The 25,000-nt window shown below is 36.9% G+C and overlaps 4 protein-coding genes across 6 annotated transcripts in view; 2 read left to right on the top strand and 2 right to left on the bottom strand.

Moving 5' to 3' along the window:
• The window catches only part of LOC148741791 (uncharacterized), a 13,509-nt gene extending 11,401 nt beyond the window's left edge, over positions 1-2,108 (bottom strand). Inside the window, exons 1-3 of the mRNA XM_088746797.1 lie at positions 2,013-2,108; positions 1,514-1,580; positions 984-1,084 (exon numbers count right to left, since the gene is read on the bottom strand). The gene's annotated coding sequence lies outside the window, so the exon portion shown is untranslated. The remainder of the gene's footprint in view (positions 1-983; positions 1,085-1,513; positions 1,581-2,012) is intronic.
• A 1,647-nt stretch (positions 2,109-3,755) lies between these two features.
• LOC111331167 (MICOS complex subunit MIC60-like) lies at positions 3,756-12,900 on the bottom strand. The gene is made up of 9 exons (XM_022936227.2): positions 12,749-12,900; positions 12,536-12,612; positions 11,570-11,867; positions 10,214-10,616; positions 8,587-8,867; positions 7,820-8,109; positions 7,246-7,450; positions 6,553-6,674; positions 3,756-6,342 (listed from the first exon to the last, which is right to left on the bottom strand). Exons 1-9 carry the CDS (start codon positions 12,821-12,823, stop codon positions 5,637-5,639), a joined length of 2,457 nt encoding a protein of 818 aa, XP_022791962.2. The 5' UTR covers positions 12,824-12,900; the 3' UTR covers positions 3,756-5,636.
• A 30-nt stretch (positions 12,901-12,930) lies between these two features.
• LOC111331168 (uncharacterized) lies at positions 12,931-19,782 on the top strand. The gene is made up of 9 exons (XM_022936228.2): positions 12,931-13,322; positions 13,435-13,486; positions 14,368-14,411; positions 15,413-15,467; positions 15,582-15,624; positions 15,722-15,810; positions 16,747-16,811; positions 17,526-17,639; positions 18,735-19,782. Exons 1-9 carry the CDS (start codon positions 13,041-13,043, stop codon positions 18,900-18,902), a joined length of 912 nt encoding a protein of 303 aa, XP_022791963.1. The 5' UTR covers positions 12,931-13,040; the 3' UTR covers positions 18,903-19,782.
• Positions 19,783-20,718: 936 nt separating this feature from the next.
• LOC111331175 (ectonucleoside triphosphate diphosphohydrolase 8) overlaps positions 20,719-25,000 on the top strand; it is a 9,885-nt gene continuing 5,603 nt past the window's right edge. For 2 of the 3 annotated variants that reach the window (XR_015995964.1, XM_088746794.1), the window contains exons 1-7: positions 20,723-20,878; positions 21,514-21,540; positions 22,355-22,476; positions 22,589-22,715; positions 23,373-23,535; positions 23,703-23,874; positions 24,529-24,747. Coding sequence is in view for 2 of the 3 variants with exons in the window: in XM_088746794.1 (XP_088602920.1) it covers positions 20,827-20,878; positions 21,514-21,540; positions 22,355-22,476; positions 22,589-22,715; positions 23,373-23,535; positions 23,703-23,874; positions 24,529-24,747 (882 nt within the window). In the remaining variant the exon portion in view is untranslated. Of the gene's footprint in view, positions 20,879-21,513; positions 21,541-22,354; positions 22,477-22,588; positions 22,716-23,372; positions 23,536-23,702; positions 23,875-24,528; positions 24,748-25,000 lie in introns of all 3 variants that reach the window. The other variant, XM_088746795.1, reaches the window with a different exon arrangement.

Genomic DNA, 25,000 nt, shown 5'->3' with positions numbered 1-25,000 from the left:
TGTTTCCATCTTCATCGATTAATTAACCCTTTAACTTCCAAGATGTGATTGTAAATTCTCCCCTCTAGTTGCTTCACATTTCCTGAGATTTGGTAATGAATCATGATAACAACTTCGACCCGATAAGTTTGTTATTTTTCATACCTATTTACTGGATGATGATTGTATATTATGAGGAGAGGTTACATTTTAATTAATTTTGAAACGATTAAAGTGTTAACAGCCGGACCTAGTCATATCTCTCCGCTATTGAGTTATTTGCCAAATTTTGGATGTATTTCGCAAATATGAAGGCCATAAAGTAAAGCAAATAATTTTTTCCTTCTTTCGCCTCATTTATGATAAGTTATCCCACTGCACACTGATAGTGAACGCTTCGATGGCTCAGGAGACAAACTATGATACCATAGCATCTTTCATTTTTTTTTTTAACATATATGACGGCTTTCCCAGCCGCCATTTTTATTATTAGAAATAACGATCCGTTGATTAGTTGCTAAAAGTTTCTATGATTTTCAAGAAACGTTCAACCTGTTCAGGATAAAATATGAATGCAGAAGTAAGAGTTTAACCTTTGCTATCTTCTTTGAGGTGATGGAGGTTTATTATTCAATTCGTTTGTTATTTTAAATTTCAGTGTGTTAAATGTATAGCTAGTAAACGGAAACAAAAAACAAGTTCCTAATTTTTCCTTCTACTTATCTCGGAAGTAATGATTTCCTATTTTCAGTGTTTTTTGTCACATACTTCCTGTCAAAGTTTTCATTTTCCATCAAGTCATCACAACTCGGAAATAAATGTGTTATACATCCATATTAAGGGGAGGGGGACTTTTGGTGCATTTCACCCCTCTTTGGTGACACGGCTGTAGCACCCCCCCTTTCTATCTTTTGAAAAAGGATGTGAAATATCTAGAGGCAGATAGATAACAGACCGTGCGTTACTGTAACGGTGAGAATATTATCAATGTCTTTACTACTTACAGAACAGATCATTTACTTCTGCTGCAATGAACCATTCACTCTCAACACGCGGTGTATTAGACTTTGATCGTATCTGCCCTGGAAAGTGAAACTTCTCAGCACTGCAAGAAATCATGATACATGACATCAAATAAGGAAAAGAAATTGCTCAAAATACGAAAAATAAATTGCTCCTCAGAGAAATTTTCGATGAGATGCAGGGAAAACTAAAATATTGACACAAATAAGATGATAGCTTCACGGGATCAAAGATCATTACTAATTTTCGAGTACAAAAACAACCTCAGCCGTAGAGAATTCTTATCATTATGCAAATGATCGCTCGATATACTGCTCTCAAATTTCGAGTTCTTTGTTTAAGGAAGAAAAGAGACAATGACAACGCAAAAGTAGCGGGAAACACCGCTGTGAGTTTTTAGAAGAATATCAAACAGGTACAAGGAACAAAGTACAAGAATCATCACTTTATTGTAGTCCAAGTTCAATCCCCTCTATCTCTTCCCTAAAAAAAGATAACTGTTGATAATTACCTGGAAAGGTTCAAGCTGGATCAGTTCACCCTCATGTCACCTGATTCTTACGATCTTTTGTTATATTCTGAAGAAATGAATAAAGGTGGTAAGTTTCTAAAGAAATTATGGTGCCGCGTCAGTGAGGGGATGGGGATACATTTATGAAACAAGATCATTTCGTTTTATCAACTGATTTAATAATGTAAATTAGCCACCATAAAGAGTTTTTGAAGCTGCCATTTCGAGCTTTAGCCCTTCGTTTAGAACGAAAGACGAAAGACTATCACTCGGCACATCATAAGCTCACTGCAGTGGCTAATTTACGTTATTCTGGATAAAACTTATAACGGTAGAAGTGGTCGGTACTGACGTCTTGTCAGACCGAAAAACACCGATCAACGACATCCGTTCTACTTATTTTGTAGTGACTTTGTCTTCGATCGATATCATAGAAATCACACCAACTAAAAAATAAAGAGTTCACGAAAGAGTCAGTCATGACATGTAGATATCTTACCATTTACAGTCAGAAGCTTCGGTTGAACTGTGATCGATCTTGTAATAAAAATCAAAAGAAGTAAATGCCGAGGCCTGACGTCTCCTGCTATACAAGTTACAAACTGTTTCAGTTTTACAAACTCAAATGGCATCGTCAATAATTAAATTTAGATGTTCAAAACCGAATTACGCGAACAGAGATGGAAAATAAAAGAAAACACAAAGAAAATTGTTATAAATCTCTTCTCATCTTCCTTCCAGCGTAATAAAATGAACAGATGAGTTTCATTCATCTGTCCGTAACATAAAAATTCTATTTTTTCCGAATCTAAGATTCTTTTTGCGGGGAGTTTGCTTGATAATACAACGTTGTGGTGGACTGAAAAGAGGTCGAATTAAAAGGTAGCAAAATAGAAAGAATAGAAAGAAACTGTGATGTTGCGTTGGTTAGGGAGTAAAACAAGGTAATTTTGGTGTTCTCATCTGAGTTGATAATGTAAACTGGTCACCGTAAGGAGTTCAAAGCCGACGTTTCGAACGTTAGCCCTTCGTCAAAGCGAATGGAGGAATCGTGGCTTGTTTGTGCGTTTCTATGCAGAAAATGGTGGTACGCTATTGGTGGAACCATGGTAACGAGAAAAACATAATCTCGGAATAGGTCACCCAGTGGTCTCCTTCTCTCGTCATCTTCTTGTTTCACTAATGGACATCTTTTTGCAATAAGCGCAAGTTATGCAACAGATGGCATTGGCGGAAGTGCTCGTGAAGTGATCAGCAATCTCAATGGATCGTTTTGGTCCCGATATTTTCTCAACGTTACGAATGAAAGGACAAGTTTTGCATCGTGCGCGAACCCATTTGAAAGTTCCGGGTTGGTTATTAGTTTGTATTGAACTTTTGCTCGATATATAGCCTATGTTTTGTCGCGTTTGAATGAAATAAGTGGAAAGTGCGAAAAGATAGTACCAGTCTCCTGAATCATTTTGAAGTAAAGTTTTAAGAATGGTGGATGTAACTGCGTAGTTGTGATGATTGCTAGTTTCGAAACGCTGAGGGACGCGTATTTGGTGTGCTTTTCATTTATGTTTTATTTTTATCAATGAATCTTTCGTTAGTTAATGATTGTTACCAATAAAATCGTTATTTCTGTCATGCATCAGATATTGTATTTCACTTTTCATCATATTAGTTCGGTAGCTGTTATTGCTATCAACTTATTATCTGCTATCGTTAGGGGCTAGACCAAAGTAAGTCATTCTTTATTTTTGTATTTGCGATATTTCCTTTATTGTTTGTATTAATGCTTATTTCTCGCATTCAGTCATTTTGCAATCCCTCTTCATAACCGCCACGATAGATTTGCTTTCCTGCATTTGTGGACGCCATCTTGAATTTTACACAAGAAGTTTGAAATCGTCTTCGGACTATCAAAAGTTTGCGCATGCGCAAATCGTGAAACTGCCTCTTTTATTGACTGACACTGAACATATACAATTTACCTTTTCATTTATACTTAGTTTACTCCTAAAGTCTCTCTGATAAAGGCGGGCAAACAGGACGTTAATTCTGCTCGTCTATCCGGCTTCATGTGAACCCGAGATAATATCATATAACATTTGTAATATTTCATTTTTAACCAACAGCTGTACTCCTTCGATTACACTGCTGACGTATTTTTCAAACATGCAGCCACACTTAATGGGAGATGAAATTCGAATGATCACATGCTGCTTGGTTTTATAATAATAATAATAATAATAAATAATAATAAAAGTCTTTATTCCATCATAAGATAAAACTACATATCTTGTTACAATGAATTTGGAAAAACTACAGAAATCTACATACATATTATGAATTAAAAAGTATGTCATTACAATAAATGGAGCTTAAATATCAACCTATTTACAAAGGTGTTCATAAAGCGCTGTGTATTAATTTTTGGGCGCGCGCAGCCTTTTTTCCTAAGATTGTGTACATATGTCTTTTGGACAGGAATGATGTTTTTCAGGGGGTGGCAATCCGTTGATTTTAGTTTCTTCAAAATGTTTCGGTCTTGATTGTTTAAAAGGTTCTTGATAAAAACTGGAAATGAGATAAAACCGCGTTTATGACATCTACAACAGAATGCGCTCTCTACTGCCTGAGATTGTCTCTGTGTGTATCCATCAACATTGTAGTGCACAGTGATTTAGCAAACCAGGCCACAACACGTCCCTTGCTGATAGGCCAGCTAAACAACGCTTCAGTTGATTCTGGTATGGAGGATTTAGAAAACATTAGTGGTTTCCAGCATTATACCATTGTTTCAAGGAACTAGGAGACTAACATAAAATTACTTTTATCTATTTATGATACTAATATGATGCTTAATCAAACCTTTTGCAGAGAGCTGAATTACAGGTTTGTTACAATGAGATGTTGTTAAGGTTGAGAACAGACGTCGGCATTTTCTCGGGTGCCTCTGGCAGCCGCTTCAGTCCATATCGATCTCACCTTCCCACCCCAGGGGAGGACATCCATCACATAGTAATCACGTGTGGGAAATTAACGTCTCCTACTCCAACGCTGTAGGAGACGGGACCTCCCGCACAACAGTCCAGCGCACTATCCATTGAGCTAACTGGTTCAGGTGGCTTTAGCTAATCCCGAAACTTATCTGAAGTCAATTCGAGAGTAATCTGCTTTGACAGGTGGACCTTTAAGTTAACAACTGTGTGAAAATCGACTAAAAATATGAAGTTTCACATCTTGAAAGTTCTTTTCTACCACAATTAACAGTAACGTCGTGATCCCATTTGGTAATTTGGTGTTGTCTAGAAGAGTACAGAGAACGCTGCTCGCGTCAACGTGTCACTCAGCATGTCATCGAAAGAATCGTTTTATTTCACTCCAATATTGTGGTAGAATCAAAACAGCAAAGATTTGGCGTGGCTTTCATTCTTATTGACAACGGTATTGTTCATCACAGTGGTCATAATTTGCTGCCTATTTTTCCTTGGTGACGTAATCGAAGCGCATGTCTTTTTTTACTTCCGGCTTCTATTGGGTCGAGGACTTTTACTTCGCGCAAGTACTCCCGAAATTAGAGTAAATAAATAAAAAGAAAAAGAACTCTGAAATTTCCACTCTGGACGCGCGTTTCCGGCTGCGCAAAGACGGTGCAATTTTGTCAATCAAAGTCAACCAAAAACTTTTGCAGAGGCAGAGCGCGTTATTACGAAGCTCCATCCCCTTAAAACCTTTTCTCAATGTATTGACGAATTTCCCTCGAAACCAAGTTACATAAGATGGCTAAGCCATCAGGGTTTTTGTGTAACACAGTTTGATGTTACATAATTACGGCTGGGAAACATCGTTTAAGGTTTGAGACTTTAGAACTATTACAATGTTTGGTCAAAGCTTCAATGAAAAGAAACATCATTTCAAATTTAACTCAGTCTACACGTTTATGACAAATTTGTAGAACGGCTTTCTTTTTTCCCTTTTATCCATAATGTTCCACCAATCATGTTAAAAAATAAAGCAGTAGAAGATAAAGTACACGACGTGAGTCGAAAATGAAGTTTGAAGGGAATCATCACTTATCAACGACAGATTACTAGCACTATCTTTCAAAAATAATTGTACTTCTAAGTTCTAATCAATCAGCCCCCGCTGTCCCCAATACAGCAGCATATGCAGTCAACAAGTTAACAGCCTGTCTCGTTTCCAATAGTAACCTGGCTTCCAGCAACCAATCACGCGCTACATTTTTAGGTTCCCCGCGAAGCTGATTTACCAATCGCGTCGCTAACTCCAGATCTCCACGCCGAAGGTAGTACTCTGCGCGCGCTAGGAGATCAAAAGTATCTAAATTGTCTAAATCTACGAGTTCTCCCTGCTTTACGGGATCAAATGAATCGAAAATTAGGAAAGACTGGATGTACGACAGCACGTGAGTCCATGGTGAAGCTCCGTTCTCTCCTATCATGGCTACTCGTCGACACCATCTCCGGATCTTGTAAAAGCGACGCGTCACATTCTCTTCGTTCAGCACTCCTCTTAACACAACCTCTTCTGGTAAAGAGTTAAGAACTTGTGAGACCAGTGGATCCTCTGCCGCCGCATCGTGAATGGTTGTCAATTGAGGCAGCAGCGGTTTTGGTTGAGTAGCACCTTTGTCGATAGCTGTAGTCAGCGACTGACAAGCTGTCCACAGATTTTGCGCCTGTTTATTTTGTTTCTCAACATCTGCTCTTCCCTCTATCACTGATACCACACCTCGTAACTGAGCAAGAGCCCCAGCTAACTGCACCTTAAAAGCCTCTCTTTCTACGGCCATTTTTTGTTGCAAGTCCTCCTTATACCTGAGAAAACGTCACCGTTGCATTAGAAAGGGTAATTGTAAATGTAGCCCGTAATATGTGTATATAGGAAGTCTAGGGCGGGGGAAGGGGCGGTAGATACAATCCAAGCACTCTAAACTAAACAGCCCATTTAAGGATACAGGATGAAAAATGAATATTTAAACCGTTGAAAAAAGATGTGCTGAAGAAGCACATTCTTACAAAACCAACCTGTTTTCTAGTTCCGTTGCCTGAACACGGAGAACCTCGGCCAAGTGATCACTGTATGCTGCTGCCTGGCGACGTAATTGCTGTCGGAGGCTCACCTCATGTGCTGCTGAAAGCTCTGCTTCCTGAGAGAAAAAAAAGGCTAACAATCTCACGGTCACTTGATTCATTAATCGTATTTTAAGCCCATATCAAATAAAAAGCGCGCCTTCCTCAAGCGTAAACCACCAGATCTCTTTTTTTTTTTTTTTTTTCCCACTTCTTTACAGGAGAGGGCATATCGAGAGGGAGTCGTGAAGTAACCATACTTGGCAAGTGAGGAAATGTCATCAATTAAAGAAAATCGATTGTAAAGCAAATTCTCTATGTAAGCACCTTACGATAGGTATAAAAACAGTTGGGAGGATATGCATACTGATGTTAGGTTTTCAAGGGTTAAACGCCAGAAAACGGGAGAAACCAGGTAGTGAGTTGTTTGGCATCTAATTGGTTCAAAGGGCGATGCGAGTGTTCGGCACCAAGAGAAGCAAAGTAACACTAATGCAATTCTAGATTATTTCCAACACTTACATGTACATGTACTTGAAATTGCTCTTATGCTATCAATACTATCATAATCGACTCCCAACCCCCCCCCCTCCCAAAAAAAAAAACAACATTTCACCGGGTTTCAATTTAAAGATCACATGTGCCTACCTTCTTCTTCGCTATGGTTTCAAACTCGGATGCCATTCTCTCGGCTTCTTGTTTCAGTTTAAGTTCGGTTACCTTGGCATCCTCTTCACGTTGGATTTTAAGGGAGTTTTCCAGCCTTTTTTGTTCCTCAGTTTGGTAGCTGACAAGCTGCTGTGTTAGCTGATCAAGTCTTTTTCGAGCATATGCCAAAAGAACCGACTCAGACCTAAAAAGCGAAAATGAAACGGCTTTACACTAGGTGGGAGACGCTTTAGCCAAAAGAATAGCGCTGGACTCCTTCGCGACAGGGCTGGGTTCGATCCACGCCAGAGTTGCCGTAATGCATGGCACTTTCACTTTTATTTCACATTCCGTCTCTTTTCGTTCACAACTGTATGTTTCAACTTGAAAGTCAAGACAACCACGTTTTTGTTCAAGTCTCCTTCATCCTGACAAAAGTATACCTTTCCTTCAATGGTATAATAATCATTTCTCTTAAAATTAAAGAAACCTCAACAACTGTCCTTCGTATGCGTGAAGACACGAGACCAAAATGTAAAATGTGACAATTCACCCAGTATCATGAATACCCTACCTAACATCTTTCTCTTCAACACCTTCCAAAGCTTCTTCTTTCAGAGCACCAGGTATTATATCCAGTAGCTCCTTCCTGAACATATCTTTGCTTTTGGCCAAGTCTTTCTGATGTTCCTCCAGCACTGCTGCCTCTACCTTGGCCTGCTTCATGTCTAACGCTGCTTTCTGTACACTGTAACTTACCCTCGCTGCCTCTTCTGTTGCAGTGGTTCCTGCTCCTTTAGCCCCAGCAGCTTCAGCTTCCTTGATAATGGCATGAACTTTTTCTACTTCTTCATTTACTTTTACCTGCAAAAAAGAGAAAGACGTATTTTACTTTATGCAAAACAGGAGTAATCTGTCCATGACCCTATCATTTTTTTTACATCACTGGGCGAGGGAGAGCAAAGTAAGCACACGAGAGAAGAATAATTAAATTTGGAGACTTCAAAAGAGCACTGAAAAAAATTGTACAAATTAAAAGATTTTGCCTGTTTTGATTGATATAACAATCTTCGTAAAGCAGCCAATTGTGTAATTTTAAACTTCAAAGGTAACCAAACATGAAGATTTGTGTCAAAGATGGATTCTTTGACTCCCAGGAGTGACCGCTAAGCAATATCTCATCACAATATCAAGACATCGTCATACACAGAGAAAAAATATTTTTATTGAACACGATATTCTCATAGCTGAAATTATAGGAAGGATATGGCAGGTGGTAGGGAGAATTTGACATAGGATATTGAAAAGATTATGGAGGGCAACTGTTTTTATTCTAATCACCTGAGCAATTTTGGCAGCAATAACACTGTCAGTGGCTGCCTTTTGAGAATTTAGTACCAAATCACTAAGATCCTTCAAAGTTCCACTCTCCAAGGATTGAGCAAGTGCACTCTTGAGCTGTTCAACATGTTCCTGTATGGCTTTTGCAGCCTTCTCCTGAGCCTCTACAGCTTCTTGACCAGTAACCTTCAACTTTTCCACTGCATCATAAACTATAGCTTCCATGGCAGTCTGATCTACAAGGGCTTCAACTTCCTTCTCAGTAAGGCTTGTGTCCACACCTACATAAATAGAGTAAGGGTACTGGTTATTGGATACGACATGTACCTACGCAAAAATACATTGTAGGTAAACTGTTTTCCAGGGAGAGACCTTACACACCCTCTGCCTCTGTAAAAATTATAAAAAAACACTTAATGTAAATCCTTGAACTAGCACCTTCAATCAATAGGAATTCCTTCAGATAAGTACAAGTACATGTACACTCCTATCAGGCAAGTACAAAAATAAGCACCCCATTGAAGTTCCCCCCCCCCCCCCCATTATTTAAGACAAGTGATCAAAGATAACTTAATTAGTACTGAGTAAAATACATGTACCATTTTTTTTTGTTTGTGGATATATTAGGTTTAAAAAAGTTAAGATGAAAATCAACTGTACTACTAATGAAAAGTTAAGATCAGCTTTGACGATTAGTAAATAATTGTTGTAAGTGTTTAGATGGTGATGTACAAAATGTGATATTACAAAAAGCAATCATATCTAATTGCATTTCATGTTTTAATTGTCCCCAGGTCAGGATTAGCAAACAAAGGGTTAATTTTTTCTGTTTGTTACTGCTATTAACTTGATCTTTAGGCTCTCTAATTATTTTGGATAGTACTAGTGAAGACAGTGTACTGGGCCACATTCAATATGTTTGAATTGTAACAGAAGTGGAATGTTCTTGTGCCTGTGTAACATGCACCAAGCAACCCAGAAGAATAGAAATACATGTAATAACCATCACTAAAAAACAGCTGAACTATTAGTCAAAGTATTATTTTCTTCTCTAGTTTAAGTGTATTTAAAAGGGTTTACTGTGTTTCAATAAAATGAATGTTGCTTGTTGGTACCAAACAATGTGAGGTGCCATGTACACCTCAACTCTCCCCTCCCGATTATCTATCTTTCGCTTAGTCACTCAATTACTCTAAATGCTAATTTGGGCTCTGAGGCCAAAAACAAGGCTGTAAACATCATTTGTAAATGTTTCTTCAAAGAAATGACTATCTGAAGATTTCAAGAAGCATTCATGTATCTAAAACTAGCATACTGTGTCATATTTCATATGTAATCCTGATGGTAGTCTCCCTTGTATAATATCAACAATTCTAGGAAATCACAAAAGCCTGTTCATGAAAAACCTGTATATGCTAAAATAGTAGTTTGTTGTACATGTAGGTTTGTTACATTAGTGTTCCAAGGTACAGTCTGTAACACATGATTCTTCTTGATATACAAACACTTTTGAACCAAAGCACAACAACAACTGTAGTGTTTTAGTTTAAAAATGCTTGTGTATTAAGAGTACCGCCTGGTAATCATCATTGGAGAAGACCATAGTTTCTGTTATTGATTTTTGTACCTTTGATTTCATGAGATTCAGCATCTTTTCCTTTCTCAGCTAGCTTCTCTGTAATTTCTGGCATCTTAGCTGTAGCAGCAGGCTCAGCCTCCTTTTCCACAGCAGAAGAGATGTCAAGATCCACAGAAGACACACCCACTTGATCTAGAGCTGACACAGCCGCTGTTGGTGACTCTGCTTTTCCTCTAACGCCAGGCTTTGGTGGTTTACCGACTGTGTTCTGAGGGGCATCACTCTTGGGTTCTATTGAGTTAGCACTCTGTTTTACTTCCTTTTCAACTGTTCTGGCAATAGCAAGATCAACAGCAGAAATGCCTGTTTGATCAACTGATGAAACAGATGCCACTGATTCTTTGCCCTCCACCAAAGGCTTAACAGGCTTTCTTAATGACAGATCAGCATCCTGGTAAGCATAGAGTTATCAGCACTTAATTAGCATAGTGCCTCTAGAGAGCTACACACAAGACTGAAGTATAATTGGATTGCACCAAAACATAGGGGGAACCTGACCTGTATAGAAATGCTCATGGTTGCTTCATACTACAACAGTGAGGATAAGCATTGAAACGAGTCAGACTTATTAATTGTACTTGGCAGTGCATATGTATCATAATCATGAGAAACTAAACAGGAATTGAGATGATCACCACTACAAGCACTTGAAGGACACAGGTTTGCCATGCACCTCTGAGCTGTACTGTAGCTCTGTGCCCTTAGCACTGTACATATCTGTTTCTCAATTGAAGATTCATTCTAGGTTCCAGAATCCTAGGTTCAAGGTCCAGATGGTTGTTACAATTCATTCCTAGTAATCTGAGTTAGAGTTTGTTCGGTGCAAATTAATGTCCATCAAGGGAACACAAAGCATAATTGTTGTTTGCAAAGTTTGAATGCTCAGTTAAGCAGTCTACCATTTACACAATACTTGTAGACCTAGAGGGTGCATTAACAAATAAAACAACTAACTTTCACAACTGAGATTTCAACATATACTTGCCTACTGTTTTCCATAAGCGTTTAATAATTTTAGCCCTTTTAAGACTAAACAATATTCCATAGTTAAGGTTTTTCTTAACTCTTATTACATTCTACTTGATGATATAGTGATAATGTAATAACAATTTTTTTATTGGTTACTGCTGAGAGTCAAAGGGTTAACTCAGGATTCCCACCACCATGCTACATGTTAATAGAAAGTCCAGAAGACATACACTCATGGAACAATTGTTTGGATAGAGCAGAAAATTTTCACGATTTCATAAACCAACCGGTCAAGGAATCATTCACCAGATAGGAGGATTTAAAAGTGGAAAAAGAGAGCCTGAACCTTTATGCAATTAAGATATCATTTTTTACCTTTTGTGGAGCTTTTTGGGGTGAAAGACCAAGATTCAATGGTTCATCAACAGAAGAAGGCTTTGTTGGGTCTCTTGAGGCACTGTTTGGTTTCTTACCAAGAATAGGGGGTTTTTTGCTCCCTGTTAAGGATTCACCGAAGATACCCAAATATGGTGCAAGATATGGAAAATTTGTCATCCACCATGTGCGGACATCTGTGCTGTAATGAAAGGCTAAAGCTGCACCGACCACACCTCCACCACTGGCTAATGCTACTCCTGCTACTAATTTCCAAGCTGGTGAGCCTTTGGTTGACCTTCATACATCATGTAGAAAAGTTTTGAACAAAGTTTATCATAAAATTTAATCATATGTTTTATTATGAAAAAAAATATTGAAGCAAGGTTTTAAAAGCTTTAGAGATGTAACATCAAGACAATTGTTTGGTGTTAAGTGTCTGCAGACTATTCTCCAGGGCCCAGTTGTTCGAAGGCCAATTAGCGCTAACCCAGGGTTAAATTTTAATCCAGGTTTCTATATTTCTCTGTTCAAGAGCCGTTTTGGGAAAAGATTTCCAATACTTTTCAGAGTATTCAATCATCAAATTGTAGACAAGTGGAATTAAAGTAAATTTTCTTTTAAAGCTTTCAAATCTGAAATTGAATTTTACACTAACCCTGGGTTATCTTAACCCACCTTTGAACAACCCGGTCCAGGTCTAAAAACTCTAACTATTTAGCTGTTGCCATCATGATAGTACAGTTCACATCCCACAAAATTCCACTTTTTTAAAAAGAGTGTAAGCTTGTCGTATTAAGGGAACACTGAAAGTTTCCATCTAACATGCTCTTAATAAGGTAACTTCTAACTGTTCTGGTAAAGGCTTGATGTGGCGGAATTTATCGCCAACATAATTCCCCATCTGAAGTTCAGAACTACACGTTAAAATTAATTCAATATTTTTGACAATTCCTTAGCACTTACCTAGGAGACCCTGTTGTAGTTGATTCATATCTTCTAAACTCTGAATAACAGTATTTGTTTGCTGAACACAAACGACCCTACAAAAAGCCAATATAAATATACAGAGCGTATGGAAAGCACGAGTATTAACGCAGAATTTCTCCACATCAAACAGTTGCAGAATCACCTGGTGTGTGTTTTCCCCAATCTCAAAAATAACACCAAAGTACAAACCTTTGAATATGCTGGTCTAGCTAAGTTTACAAACGATTGCAGTAGTGACCCTTTCGTACTTTTGATTCGAAACATTTCACAAGCCTGCACCTGTGATTCCAATATGGCGGATTGCTTTTAGCCCTCGGTTCCAGGGTCTCTCGTCAAGTGTACTGTGATTGGCTGACAAAATTAGATGATATTGGCGGGAAAATAACAAGCGCGAAGCTATTAGAAGTACGTACTTCGATTAGTCTGATTAATTCTTGATCAAAGATTCCATTTTGCAGTTTGGAACAAGAGTGAAAGAAGAATGCAAACTCAAAGGACGATTTCCAGCTTTTTCATTCCTTCTGGCACTGGAATCAAAAGAAGAGCGGAAGATGAGGAAGCAGGCACAGGCGAGAATGCCAATTCGACGCCTTCAAAAACGAAGCGGCTGGCTGTAAATCTTTCACCAGAGCAAAGAGCTCGCATCGAAGCTAATCGAGAGGAAGCACAGAAGAAACTGCTTGCTAATAAGAGTCCTCAGTTCTTCGGACCATCGTGGAAAAAAGCTTTGGCAGCGGAATTCACCAAGGAATATTTCCAGAAAGTATGTGTGCATTGAATCGATCAATCTAATTGCTCCAATTTTATGACTTATGGAAATGTGGTTAAATGATATAAAGAGTGATTGTGATGAGTATTGAATTATTTGTCAATAGCTTATGAATTTTGTGAAAGAAGAGAGATCACGCAAGACAGTCTATCCAGCAGGTACGCAAATTACACCCTATCCCTCACCCCCCCACCCCACCTCTAGAGCTGGCTGGTGTGTGGAAGGGGTGAGTGTTTTTTTATTATTATTATTATTATTATTATTATTATTATTATTATTTAAAGTTCTAATCAATAACAGTTATTCAAATGTTATTGACCGCATTTTTTACTTTGTACAGGTAGAATAGCCAGGCTTGCATGATAATTTTGAAATTACATGTAATCACAGAAATGTTAAAAGAGTAATCAATAATTCTGAGAAGGGTATGGGTTTTGGTTGCTTTTTTTTTCTTTTGAGTTTTGATTTGGATATTTTAACAGTTAATATGGATTTGATGAATAAATCAAAGAGGGGACTGAAAAACTCAGTCCGTACAGTACAGTCCTCGAACTCAGTTAGTGAGAGGTATCTAGTAGTCGAGTTTGATGAACTGATCATACCAATGACTGATGATAGTGCAGATTAAGTGACAAGAAGCTAAGAGAACACGCATTTTTTTAATATACTGCAAATGTTCTGCGTACTTATTGCTCCTTATTTCAGACAAAATGGAATGGAATTTCTGGACGCGGCCGGTAATACGCTATAACTGTGCATGTTTACGCGATTTAACACTAACTGCTCTTATTATGTATAAATCTACTAGCGTTTTATCATGAATGCTGGTCTCTGAGTGGCCATGCTACTTGCTATTTATTTAAACAATAGAGTGTTTCTTTTGAGAAACTATCGGTTGATAGTTGCCCCACGGAAATTTGATGTTCTTAAAACAAATGTTTGCCCAATTGGGCAAACTGAGCCAACTTTGTCAGGAAACAATTGATGCAGTTCTGATGAGACCTCAAACTAAAAATGTTTATAACTTTTCTGATTGCAGAGAAGGATGTGTTCAGTTGGACTCTTCAGTGTGACATCCATGAGGTAATTTTTAAGATTTAATTTATCAAAAATTATTACTCCTAGTTATGAATGAATTTACGACATACTGGTTATGATTGACACACTAAACTGTGGCCAGGGTCATGAAGATGTGTTGATGGAGGAAAATTTTTTTCTATGCATGCTGCATTTCCTCATTAATCAAGAAATAAGAAGGGATGCAATTAATAATAATAATGATAATAATAATAATAATAATAATAATAATAATATCATTTATATAGGGCTTTAAACAAAAGTTCAAAAGTGCTTCACCTAAGAAATAGCTAATAGAATAATAAAACTTACAATAGCTAGGAGATAAAATAACATTCTAAGAGATGAGTTTTTAGAGGTGACTTAAAAGTATCAACACTGGGACTATGCCTAATGTAGCTACGAAGGCAGTTCCATAACTTAGGGGCACATATAGAAATGCTCAGTCTCTATAGGTTTTCAGATTTGAAGGAGGAACTTGAAGCTGAACTTTCAATGAAGACCTTAACAACCTACGAGGGGGTGTATAAGTGCAGAAGATTACTAATGTAACAAGGAGATAATTTATTAAGAGCTTTAAAAGAAATTTAAAAGTAATATGGTGTTCAAGAGGCAGCAATTGAACTAGTGAGACAATTTGGCAACATTGTGAGTAACACCTATCGTAGCATCTTGTCCTCATATTAAGCAGTTATGGCTACAGGTCATTGCTAAGAATCAAGGAAACGATTCTAAATGGAAATAAAAGCCAGGCCAATTGAACAAATTTAAAGAGAGATTTTAGGGGATTTTTCCTCTTACTGTTTTTATATGCTGTATAATCACATGCAGCAGGGTGTGGTCAGGTGTCCTGCAAGGATGAGGGGGCCAACTTAAACCTCTTACTGGTGTTTGGAGACAAGCCAAGTTGTCCTACTGTTAAAAAAAGAGAGAGAGAAGAACATGTGCACACCCAAACCCCCTGAGCAGTGTCCCTTTAACAAGTCAGTGATATTCTTATACCTCAGGTTAAGGTTGTGATCATCGGTCAGGACCCTTATCATGGACCAAGGCAGGCACATGGTATGTTTCACATAACCTAGTGTTAAATGATTTTCTTCCCCTTAAGATTTATTATTAGTAATTTATGTTTATCCACAATTATCCTAAATGCCTTGAAAAATACTCCTTTTTCAGGACTTTGCTTCAGTGTTCCTCCCAGAGTTGGTATACCACCAAGGTGAGTGGGAAAAATTAATATTCAAGCAGAAATTATGTATTTTAGACTTGACTATGGGTAGATTATTGGTAATGTCCTTTTCTTTAAATTTCAACAGTCTGGTAAATATCTACAAAGAGTTGCAAAATGATATTGAGGGCTTTGAACCACCTAAACATGGATATCTATTGGGTTGGGCTAAACAAGGTGAGTTGAGTTTTGCTGTTAACCCTTCAACCCCCAGAAGTGATTAACATGTAACTTCTCCCTATAATATCCCTACATTATCCAGCAAACAGGTGATAAGAATACCAACTTATCAGGTAAAGGTTGATAGCTTGATGTAACACCAAATTCTTTTTACTAATCTACAAGGGAATGTGTAGCAGCTAGAGGGGAGAATTCACAATAAGATCTTGGGAGTTAAAGTGAATTGATTTAACCCTAGAACACATAGAGCTAACCGCCTCCCGGTTAGCTCAGTTGGTTAGAGTGCTGGACTGTTGTGCGGGAGGTCGAGGTCGATGGTTCGAGCCCTGGCCGGACCAACACTCAAGGTCTTAAAATAACTGAGGAGAATGCGCTACCTTTCTTTAAGAAATGGATAGACATTCTAGTCTTCTCGGATAAGGACGAATAAACCATAGGTCCCGTCTCCTGCATCTATTAATTAGATAATTTGGTTAGGCAGGGGACGTTAAAGAACCCACTCACGAGATTACTGTGATGTGGTCTGGCCTGTTTACTGGGATTTGGGGGGAGGGGGCATCTTCAAATAAGGTTCCTTCGATTGTTTGTAAACTGCTGATGCAGTCTGGCCAAAGTCCCCCGAACAGTGTTGTGATGTGCATTTGATCATATCGACATGTTAATTTGCGCAATATAAATATTAAATTATAATTATTATTATTATATAGACTTCTACCAATACTTTTTATTTAACATGGCAATCAATTTAACTCCATTTGGTTTAGAACTCTGAAGTATTTACATAAGTAGAAATGTTTTTTATACTTTATTGGCCCAAAGTCTATATGCTTGTAATTATTTTCCCAATGAGCTTCTGCATTAAAAAAATGCATATTTTTGCAACAATGCTGTCGATAGCATTCATGAAAGTTATCTTCTTTTCTTTATCAACAGGTGTATTGCTTCTAAATGCTTGTTTGACAGTTGTTGCTTCACAGGCAAACTCTCATAAAGATAAGGTCAGTATATGCTATACCTTCCTTAAACGTATTATTTATATGACACATATCTTTATTGAATTATCATTCCTCACTAAGAATAAGAATCTATGCCAATATTGTCTTCCAAATATGTGTCATTCTTGTAATTATCCCAATATCCACTAGTGGTGATCCATAACATCCATTAAAAAAAAACCCTAACTTCATGCTTTCCTGTAAAATTTTTCTTTATCATTTATTTTCTAATGAATTCCCCCCTCCCCCCCCCCCCCCCGCATACCCATGCATTTACAAAGTGTCTCTCTTGACCCAAGAATATAAATGGATTTAGCAAACTGTCACAGGAACTTGACAAAAGGCTGAGGTATTAGCCAGTAATGGAATGAAATTCCATGCAACATGGGAGGAGGGGGTAATAACCCTAGTTCCTTCTTGCTATTGAAAATTGGATAAGTTCTGGCAAGACAAGATGTCTGGTTATAAGCTGAATTTACCCTAGTTTACTCCTCTTGGTAAGATTTCTCATGACCCTGTATAAGTTAGGCATAAATGGGTGGGATACTTTCTGGAAAGATTGAAAACTTGCATGAACATGCCAAAAAATGTTTTCACTCAAGGCTGTTATCTCCTTATTCATATTTCAACTACCTTCAGTCAACACACAAGCTTTGATTAGTGAACATAACAAACACAATCAGCACCCCAAACCTAATAATACTTTGATTTTTACAGGGATGGGAAAAATTTACTGATGCCGTAATAAGGTGGATTAATACAAATCTTAGCGGTGTTGTTTTCCTACTTTGGGGCTCGTATGCTCAGAAGAAAGGCAGCTTCATTGACAAGGTACAATATCATGGGTTCCACAAGTAGAAATATTTCTCTCTGTTATCATCTATGGTATGATATGGTTGGGATCATCTTTTCTAGTCACTCTAAGATATTTAATGCTTAAATATTTAGTCATCATCAAGCTGCTATCTAATGGTAAGTAGGAGCAATGGTTTATTTGAATTTGACTTGAATTTTAGAAGAGCAACTGAAAGGTACACAGACTGGTGATATTTTTATATACATTGTACATGTATACACCAGTAGTCCATTCAATTGGACTCCAGTAGTCCATCCAAAGTGACCATGGACTTTAAATCTATTTCAAGTCCATGGTCACTTTTTATCATCCTCCTGACAATAAAATAAATACTTTTAAATTAACCCTTTGCATCCTAACATAGTAGGCGTATTCTCCATGCTTTTTTTTTTTTTCCATTTCCTGTGGTACTGACAAGGAGGCATTTTTGAGTAATTAATAGCTTCTTTAGTCTGAGATCATTTTTTTTTATTCTCATGATCTTTCTGTGTAACTCAGGGTTGATATTGTAAGGAGAAGTTAGTTATTAGTCACTCCGAGGTGTCAAGGGATTATTGTGGACTTGATTCATGTTCAGATCAACTTCAACTTCAACTTTATTGTAATCAGGCATGACATGACACTTAACAAATGATGCACTACCCACAAATAGCAGAGCTTGTCTCGGCGGGCAGTGTGTGGATGCTAAAACATCTTTAATAAATTTCGGCTCAACAAAAGTGAATGGTGTATTTGAAACCTATTTCAACAAGAATATCATCAAGTTTAACCCCTTCATCCCCCAGATCTCATTAGTAATTCTCCTTACAGTTTGCCATAAAATTGTTATGATGTTGGTTTGGAGAACTTGTTATTGGATCAACTAGTAGTCCCCTGGTTGATATTTTTCTTTATTCTCATCACTTGTCTGCTTGATGTTGTATTGATATAGTAAGGAGAGATTCTGTCTTGGTCATTCATGGCAGTTAAGAGGTTAAGAAGAATATTAATGCAATGAAAAATATTCAAAAGGTAGTTGTGAATATTTTGGCTTCATGATTTGGCTTCACTTTTTACTTACTATCTTGCAGAAGAAGCACCAGGTGTTGAAAGCTGTTCACCCTTCGCCTTTGTCAGCCCACCGTGGATTCTTGGGTTGTAAACACTTTTCTCAAGCCAATGCATATTTAAAGAAATCTGGGAAGAAACCTGTGAATTGGTGCAATCTTCCCAGTGATGAAAATGAAGCAGTTAATTGAACTGTGACTGAAATATGGCATTATGATCCAAACTTTATTGTGTACTTTTACTGTAGTTAGGTAAGGGTGGCATGTTCTTATCATCAGAACATGATAGTTTCAAAATTACATGTACCATAATATTATGATTGCTATGAAAATGTTTTTCTGAACGAAATTCATGGTCATACATTTCTGTTCAGTTTTGTTAAAGTCACTGTTGAGTTAGACATGGAATGTCATCATTAGTTTGATCATGTAGGCTGATACTCTGATTTTTTATTAGAAAACAGGTCAAAGTGGTATTTGAAACAATTATTTCTTGAGAGTTTTGTCCAATAGTTCCTCATTAAAAATTGAGCTTGGGGCATAATGTAGCCATAATATTAAAAATCAACAATAGTGTGATTGATATATCAACCAATTAACATACATTGATCTTAATACAATAGCATCCTATAGAAAAGCTGTAATATGATTGGTCAAACTGTTTTGTTATAGATGGAGATTAAATGAGTGGCCTAACAATGTAAAAAAAAAAAAAAAATATTGAAAACTTGAGACATATTCTTGTTGATGAGTTTCGAATTACTAATAGAATGATTTTTTTTGTTAGATAGAGGGAAAATAATCTAATCATTAGAGTAGAAATCTGCTAGTTTTTGAAAACTAAACAACAGGACAGTTTCATGGTTTTATTTTGTTTAAAACCGCTCACTTCTTGGATACTCACAGTTACAAATACGTCAAAATTGTTTTATTTCATTGTATTTGACATACCACACTGATACATTATTACGAGGACGTACTTTTCCCTCTTTGTTAGGAAATATGAAAATGTAAAAAATGAAGGTCAAAATGACCAACACGTTAAATAAAGGTTAACGATGTTTTGTTTTCAGACGGCTTCTCGCATCATTGTCTCGCATAACTTTAGTTCAAGTTATCCCTAGAATTCTGTCCAACTCGAAAGAAATCTGCACTTTGCATTTTTCCTTTACGGAGTTTTAGCTCGCGAGAGAAAAGAGAAAAAGCTTGATCAGTAAGATACCTCACACTTTGAACTATTGGTAGCTTTCTATTTTTACCCCCCTTAAAACGAATTTAATCACATTTTGTCTTCTCCATATATCTTTCTCTTGAAATGTTTGTGTAAATGAACCCCTTTAACCTAAATCGAGGTTGGGATATTAAACGATAATCTGCCTCTAAGGTTACTGCCTATCTGATGCCCAAATGGCCAAGATTAAATTCACAAGAATAACTCCCTCAGAAATTTGAGAAATGCCGTTAAACAACTCCGTTTTTGAGGTCTGATTCAAGTTCCGATTATAGTTGTAAAAGAACTGGCCATTTTGAAAAAAATGTCTCCATTTCGTCCTACACGCATCATTTCCTTGATTTTACTTCATTTTTGGAACTGAAGACGTCAAAAATGTCGTATGAGATTTTGCAAAATAAAGACTGTTCGGCTTTGTTTTATTTTGAATTAGCCATAGTAATTCGTCTAAACTCCATTTCCTTTGCACTGTACAAACTCACCTTTTATTTGAGTTCGCACCTACCTATCAACCCGCGTTGCTACTGAAGCTACATATTAGAGCGTATATTTTCTATTGTAGGCGCGGAAGAAAATTTAGTGGTGAACAATAAAAACAATAGAGTGTTTATGTCTCGGAACTATCGGTCTGATAGCATCAAATTTCCGCGGGGCAACTCTCAGCCGATAATTCCACGACAGAAACACTCAAAATTTTGTATCACTCTGTAAACTGCTCTCAGGATCTCCCAGAGGGAAACTGGGAACCACTTCTGAAGTCCCAAAGTGTAACGCCTGTCACATACTAGTTTTACTTCCTCTCTTTCGTGTTTCTCTGCATGCACGTTCGTCAATCCGCCGACTGTTCCGGTAAGATATTGTGAGAAATAGCTTATACTCGTCTAGATGCTGTCAACAGACGAGGAGGATAACTCACCGCTCATTCACAGAGCCGAAGGTATGTTTCTCTCTCTCTCATTTTTGCAATTGCGATGAGAATTAATACGATGTTCTAACTTAGAATTGAATTGCGACCAAAAATAGTTAGTCAAGGTTAGCAACCCGTCAAATCAAATAACTCTTCAAAATAATGCTATAATTTATACAAAGGTACAGCTAAGAGGAAAGTGTTTGCGGCTTGTAGCCACATTTGATATTTTGGTTTAACTTGATATTTAAAACCGGCTTGGAAGACCAGGTTGTTTCCCATTTTCATTTCCTGTTTATTTTAATCTTTGCCAACACGTTTCTTCTGCCCTGACCTGTGGGTTATGTCTTGTCAACCCGTTCCCATAAGTCTTTTTTTCTGAATCTTGATGAGTAGGGAACAAGGGTGCATCGCTCATAACTTTATTAGTCTCACTTGGTATTTAGCCTAGCCCTCTTAATCTATTTTTTTTTCAACAGCCAGATGTTAAATTATTTGCATGATACATAAAGCCATCTTTAAACGCCCCCTTCAGATGATTTTGCATTAAATGAGACTGCAATCAAGCAATAAAGCTAATTAAGGCTATACAAGTACATTTATTAATTTTATTTGATACTTGATTTTACCATGCACACTAACATAAGACAGTCTAATATTTTTAGGCTCAAACCATGATACAAACCACTCAGGTATGAAATTGTTAAATCTCTGAAAGAAACGATTAGCTATCTAAGTTACCTGAGCCTCACCATATTATTGTTAAAAAATGCTTGCCAAAGAGACATTTCCAGAAGGGGAGAAGTTTTTACCTTACATTACCTAATAGATTAGGTTGCCTGTATATAGTTAACCCTCTGTCATCTATAACTTAATTTTCTTTTCTTTGTTGTTTGCTTTTAATTGTAATCTGGGTTTGTATTTATTTTCAGAAATGATTTTATAGCATTGTCATCTTGCAGCAGTTATAGTTACTGCTGAGTTTATATGTTGCTATGATTTTTTTAAATTTTTTGACGTTACAGTAACTTGAGAAATTTTTGATAGTGGATTATTCAATATTTGGTAATGTCATATTACTAAACAGTCAAGTCATTGGATTGCAAAAAAAAATAAAGATAACAAGCACCAATTTTTCTCTTTTTTCAATCATATAAGAATTTCTCATAAACGGGTATTCAAAGTTCAAGACTATTCATACATTAATCAGTCAAGAACTTAGGCAAAGCATTCAGTAACTTGCTGTGTACTATTCAACAAAAAATGACATGAAAAATCCCTTAGTTAGATTTAGGTTCTTTAATGCTGTAAGAAAATAACATACTAATGCAATGTCACAAACCTAAGATTTCTCTGTATTTTATGCTTTGTAAGAAACATGGCTTAATTAAATATTCACCTGCTATAGAACTGATACAATCAAATTTAGGAAGACAGATTTATCTTAACCCTGTTAGACCCTATTGATGATGATTTCATAATTAATATTTATCTATATTTCATTAGTCAGGAATTCTCTCAGCTTTGTGCGAGACTGGGCTGGCTGTATTGTGGCCACATTCCTGATCATCATGGGAATCACTTGTATTATAGTAATCAGTGTGTATAAGGCAAAGGTCAAAGATGAGGTAAAAAGATGTAAAGTGTGTGTGATTCATGCTTTTTTACAACAAATGTCAGTGAGACCCCTTGGTAAGTTTGCTGACATCAATTTTTAGAAATTGTCTTTTTTTATTTTAGTATGGTATTGTACTGGATGCAGGATCAACACATACCAATATGTTTGTTTACAAATGGACAGTCAATGATGTAGTGAAAGGCACAGCAGTTGTGAAGGAGATTGGAGAGTGTGTAGTGAAGGATAAAGGTAAATATGAAAGCACTTGTTATTGGAAACAAAATATTTTTTTTATGAATTCAAGAGTAGGAGTTTAGTATATACTGTATTGTAAAGTCATATGTATTGAAACCCCTCACATGATATGCCTCCTAACTTATTAAGAAGATCGACTCCTTAGTACATTCAGACACATAGGTCCGGTTATTTAAACAAAGTTTAGCCGTTGTTTAATAAAAATTTGTTCTAAACTATCTTGAATTTAGCCGAATCTTTTATCTAAACATTTATTTTTGTGAACAGTGGGTGAAAACTAGCAGTGGAAGGACATCTATTTGATGAAATTAAACTTTTGTAGAGGATACATACATGGCCCTCTGCTTGCATGAAACTGCAGTTTGGGATTGACCTCGTATAAATAACCGGCCCATAGTTTTTGAAAAGTATAGGCCTATACAAGAGTATTGCTAGCTATTCAATAGATATTTAAACTGTTAGCCATATAGTTCATTATCTTTGACTACTCCCAAAAACAAGTTAGTAATGTTAAGTATTAAGAATTGCCAACCTACATTAATAATAATTATTCTTTGCCCAGACTGGCTTGAACAAATATTATAAACCATCATCAGTGTGTGCTCCTGTTGGTTATTGTACATTATGTTTTATTGGTTCCTTATTTCATAGATAATGAGGTGGCAGGAATATCGAGTTACGTATCAAATCCTGATGAGGCTGGACAGTCACTACAGAGTTGTATAACAAGCACAGCAGAGAAGTTGATACCTTCCTACCTACGGAATAGGTCACCAATCTACCTTGGTGCTACTGCAGGCATGAGATTACTTAAGTAAGGGCTCAAACAGTTTGAATATGAACAATAGATTATACTAGCCAAAAAGTAGATTTCCTAGTGGATATGTTCTTGTCGTTATCCAAACACGACACTTGCATCAAACAGTAGTACACTGTACTCACACTGACTCAAAAAAAATTATGTTACTGCTATGTGCCCAGGGAGATGGATGCCGCAGCAGCCAGTAAAATCCTTGCATCTGTACGGAAATCACTGAAGAGCTCACCCTTCATGTTTAAAGATGACTATGCCCGTATCATCAGTGGTGAAGAAGAAGGATTGTCATCCTGGATTACTGTCAACTACTTGAATGGTGCCTTTAATAATTCACAGGTGTGTGGTGAATAATGAAAGTAATAATTCACGCGTTACAATGCTGATCAGCTTTATCCCTTTGCTATTTGTAATCACTTGAAGTGCATCTGTTCAATAAATCATTACTAATAATTTATTAATCAATAAATTATTTATAATATATTTATTTGATAAGTAGAGCAGGTCATAGATGTTGGTGCTTATCTTACATTCCATAGCTTGAAGTGAGTAGAAGTATTGTTAGTTACTCTTGGATTGGGTGCTAGTCTGACTGGACGCAGGTTATTGTGAGGTCTTACAAGCCTCGGTGGTCCACTTCTGCCTGAGTTTTTCCTGGTTTTCATAGCATTAAACAAATAAGAGTACCATGTTTTTCTCTTGGATGGTATGCGAGGTGGAGAAACACACAACAGACAATTGATTGAGAAGTAGCTGTATAAAGACCAAAACACTGTGTCTTATCTTAATCTTTTGTTGCCTAACACTTTTGCTCCAGATCAAGTGAGTTAAAGGTAGCAAGGAGACTTCACACAATGACCTGGCTGGTGCTCCACCTTGGATCTCTTAATTAGTATCTCAGTGACTACATAACCTCTAGGCCTCTGATTTTCCAATCACATTTGCAACAATTAACACTGATTCTTGAAAATGCTGTTTGTTCATTACTCATAGGAAAACAGTGTAAGAGGCAGTTCACAAATCATACCATTAACAGTTGGAGCTTTGGACATGGGAGGTGCATCTACACAGATAACATTTACTTCTCCAAAAGCAGCTCAACCTTCCAGTAAATTAAAATTGTATGGGACAGAGTATCAGTTGTACACACACAGCTACTTATGTTATGGCAAGAAGGAGGCAGAGGACAGATTTTATGCACAGCTTGTCAAGGTGTGTACAGTTAAAGTGAGATTAAGTTCCTGGGGTTTCTCTTATTTAAAGTGTAAGCAAGATAAAGGGTTTTCCAATGTTTTGGGAAAACATTTCCTTGAATTTTGTTTCTGAGATACAGAATGTACAAAGTTTTTGGTCCAGTCAAGATTATTATTCTAAAAGAAGCCATGTAAGAGTTTCTTTGAAAAGAGAAATATTAGAGTAATTATACCCTGATATCTGTTTAATAGCTCAAAACTATTCAAGAAGA

Source organism: Stylophora pistillata, chromosome 1 (genome assembly GCF_964205215.1).
Source record: "Stylophora pistillata chromosome 1, jaStyPist1.2, whole genome shotgun sequence".
In the NCBI taxonomy this organism is placed as follows: domain Eukaryota; kingdom Metazoa; phylum Cnidaria; class Anthozoa; order Scleractinia; family Pocilloporidae; genus Stylophora; species Stylophora pistillata.
The sequence above is the reverse complement of the archived record's forward strand: the minus strand, read 5'-3'. Positions and strand labels throughout refer to the sequence as shown.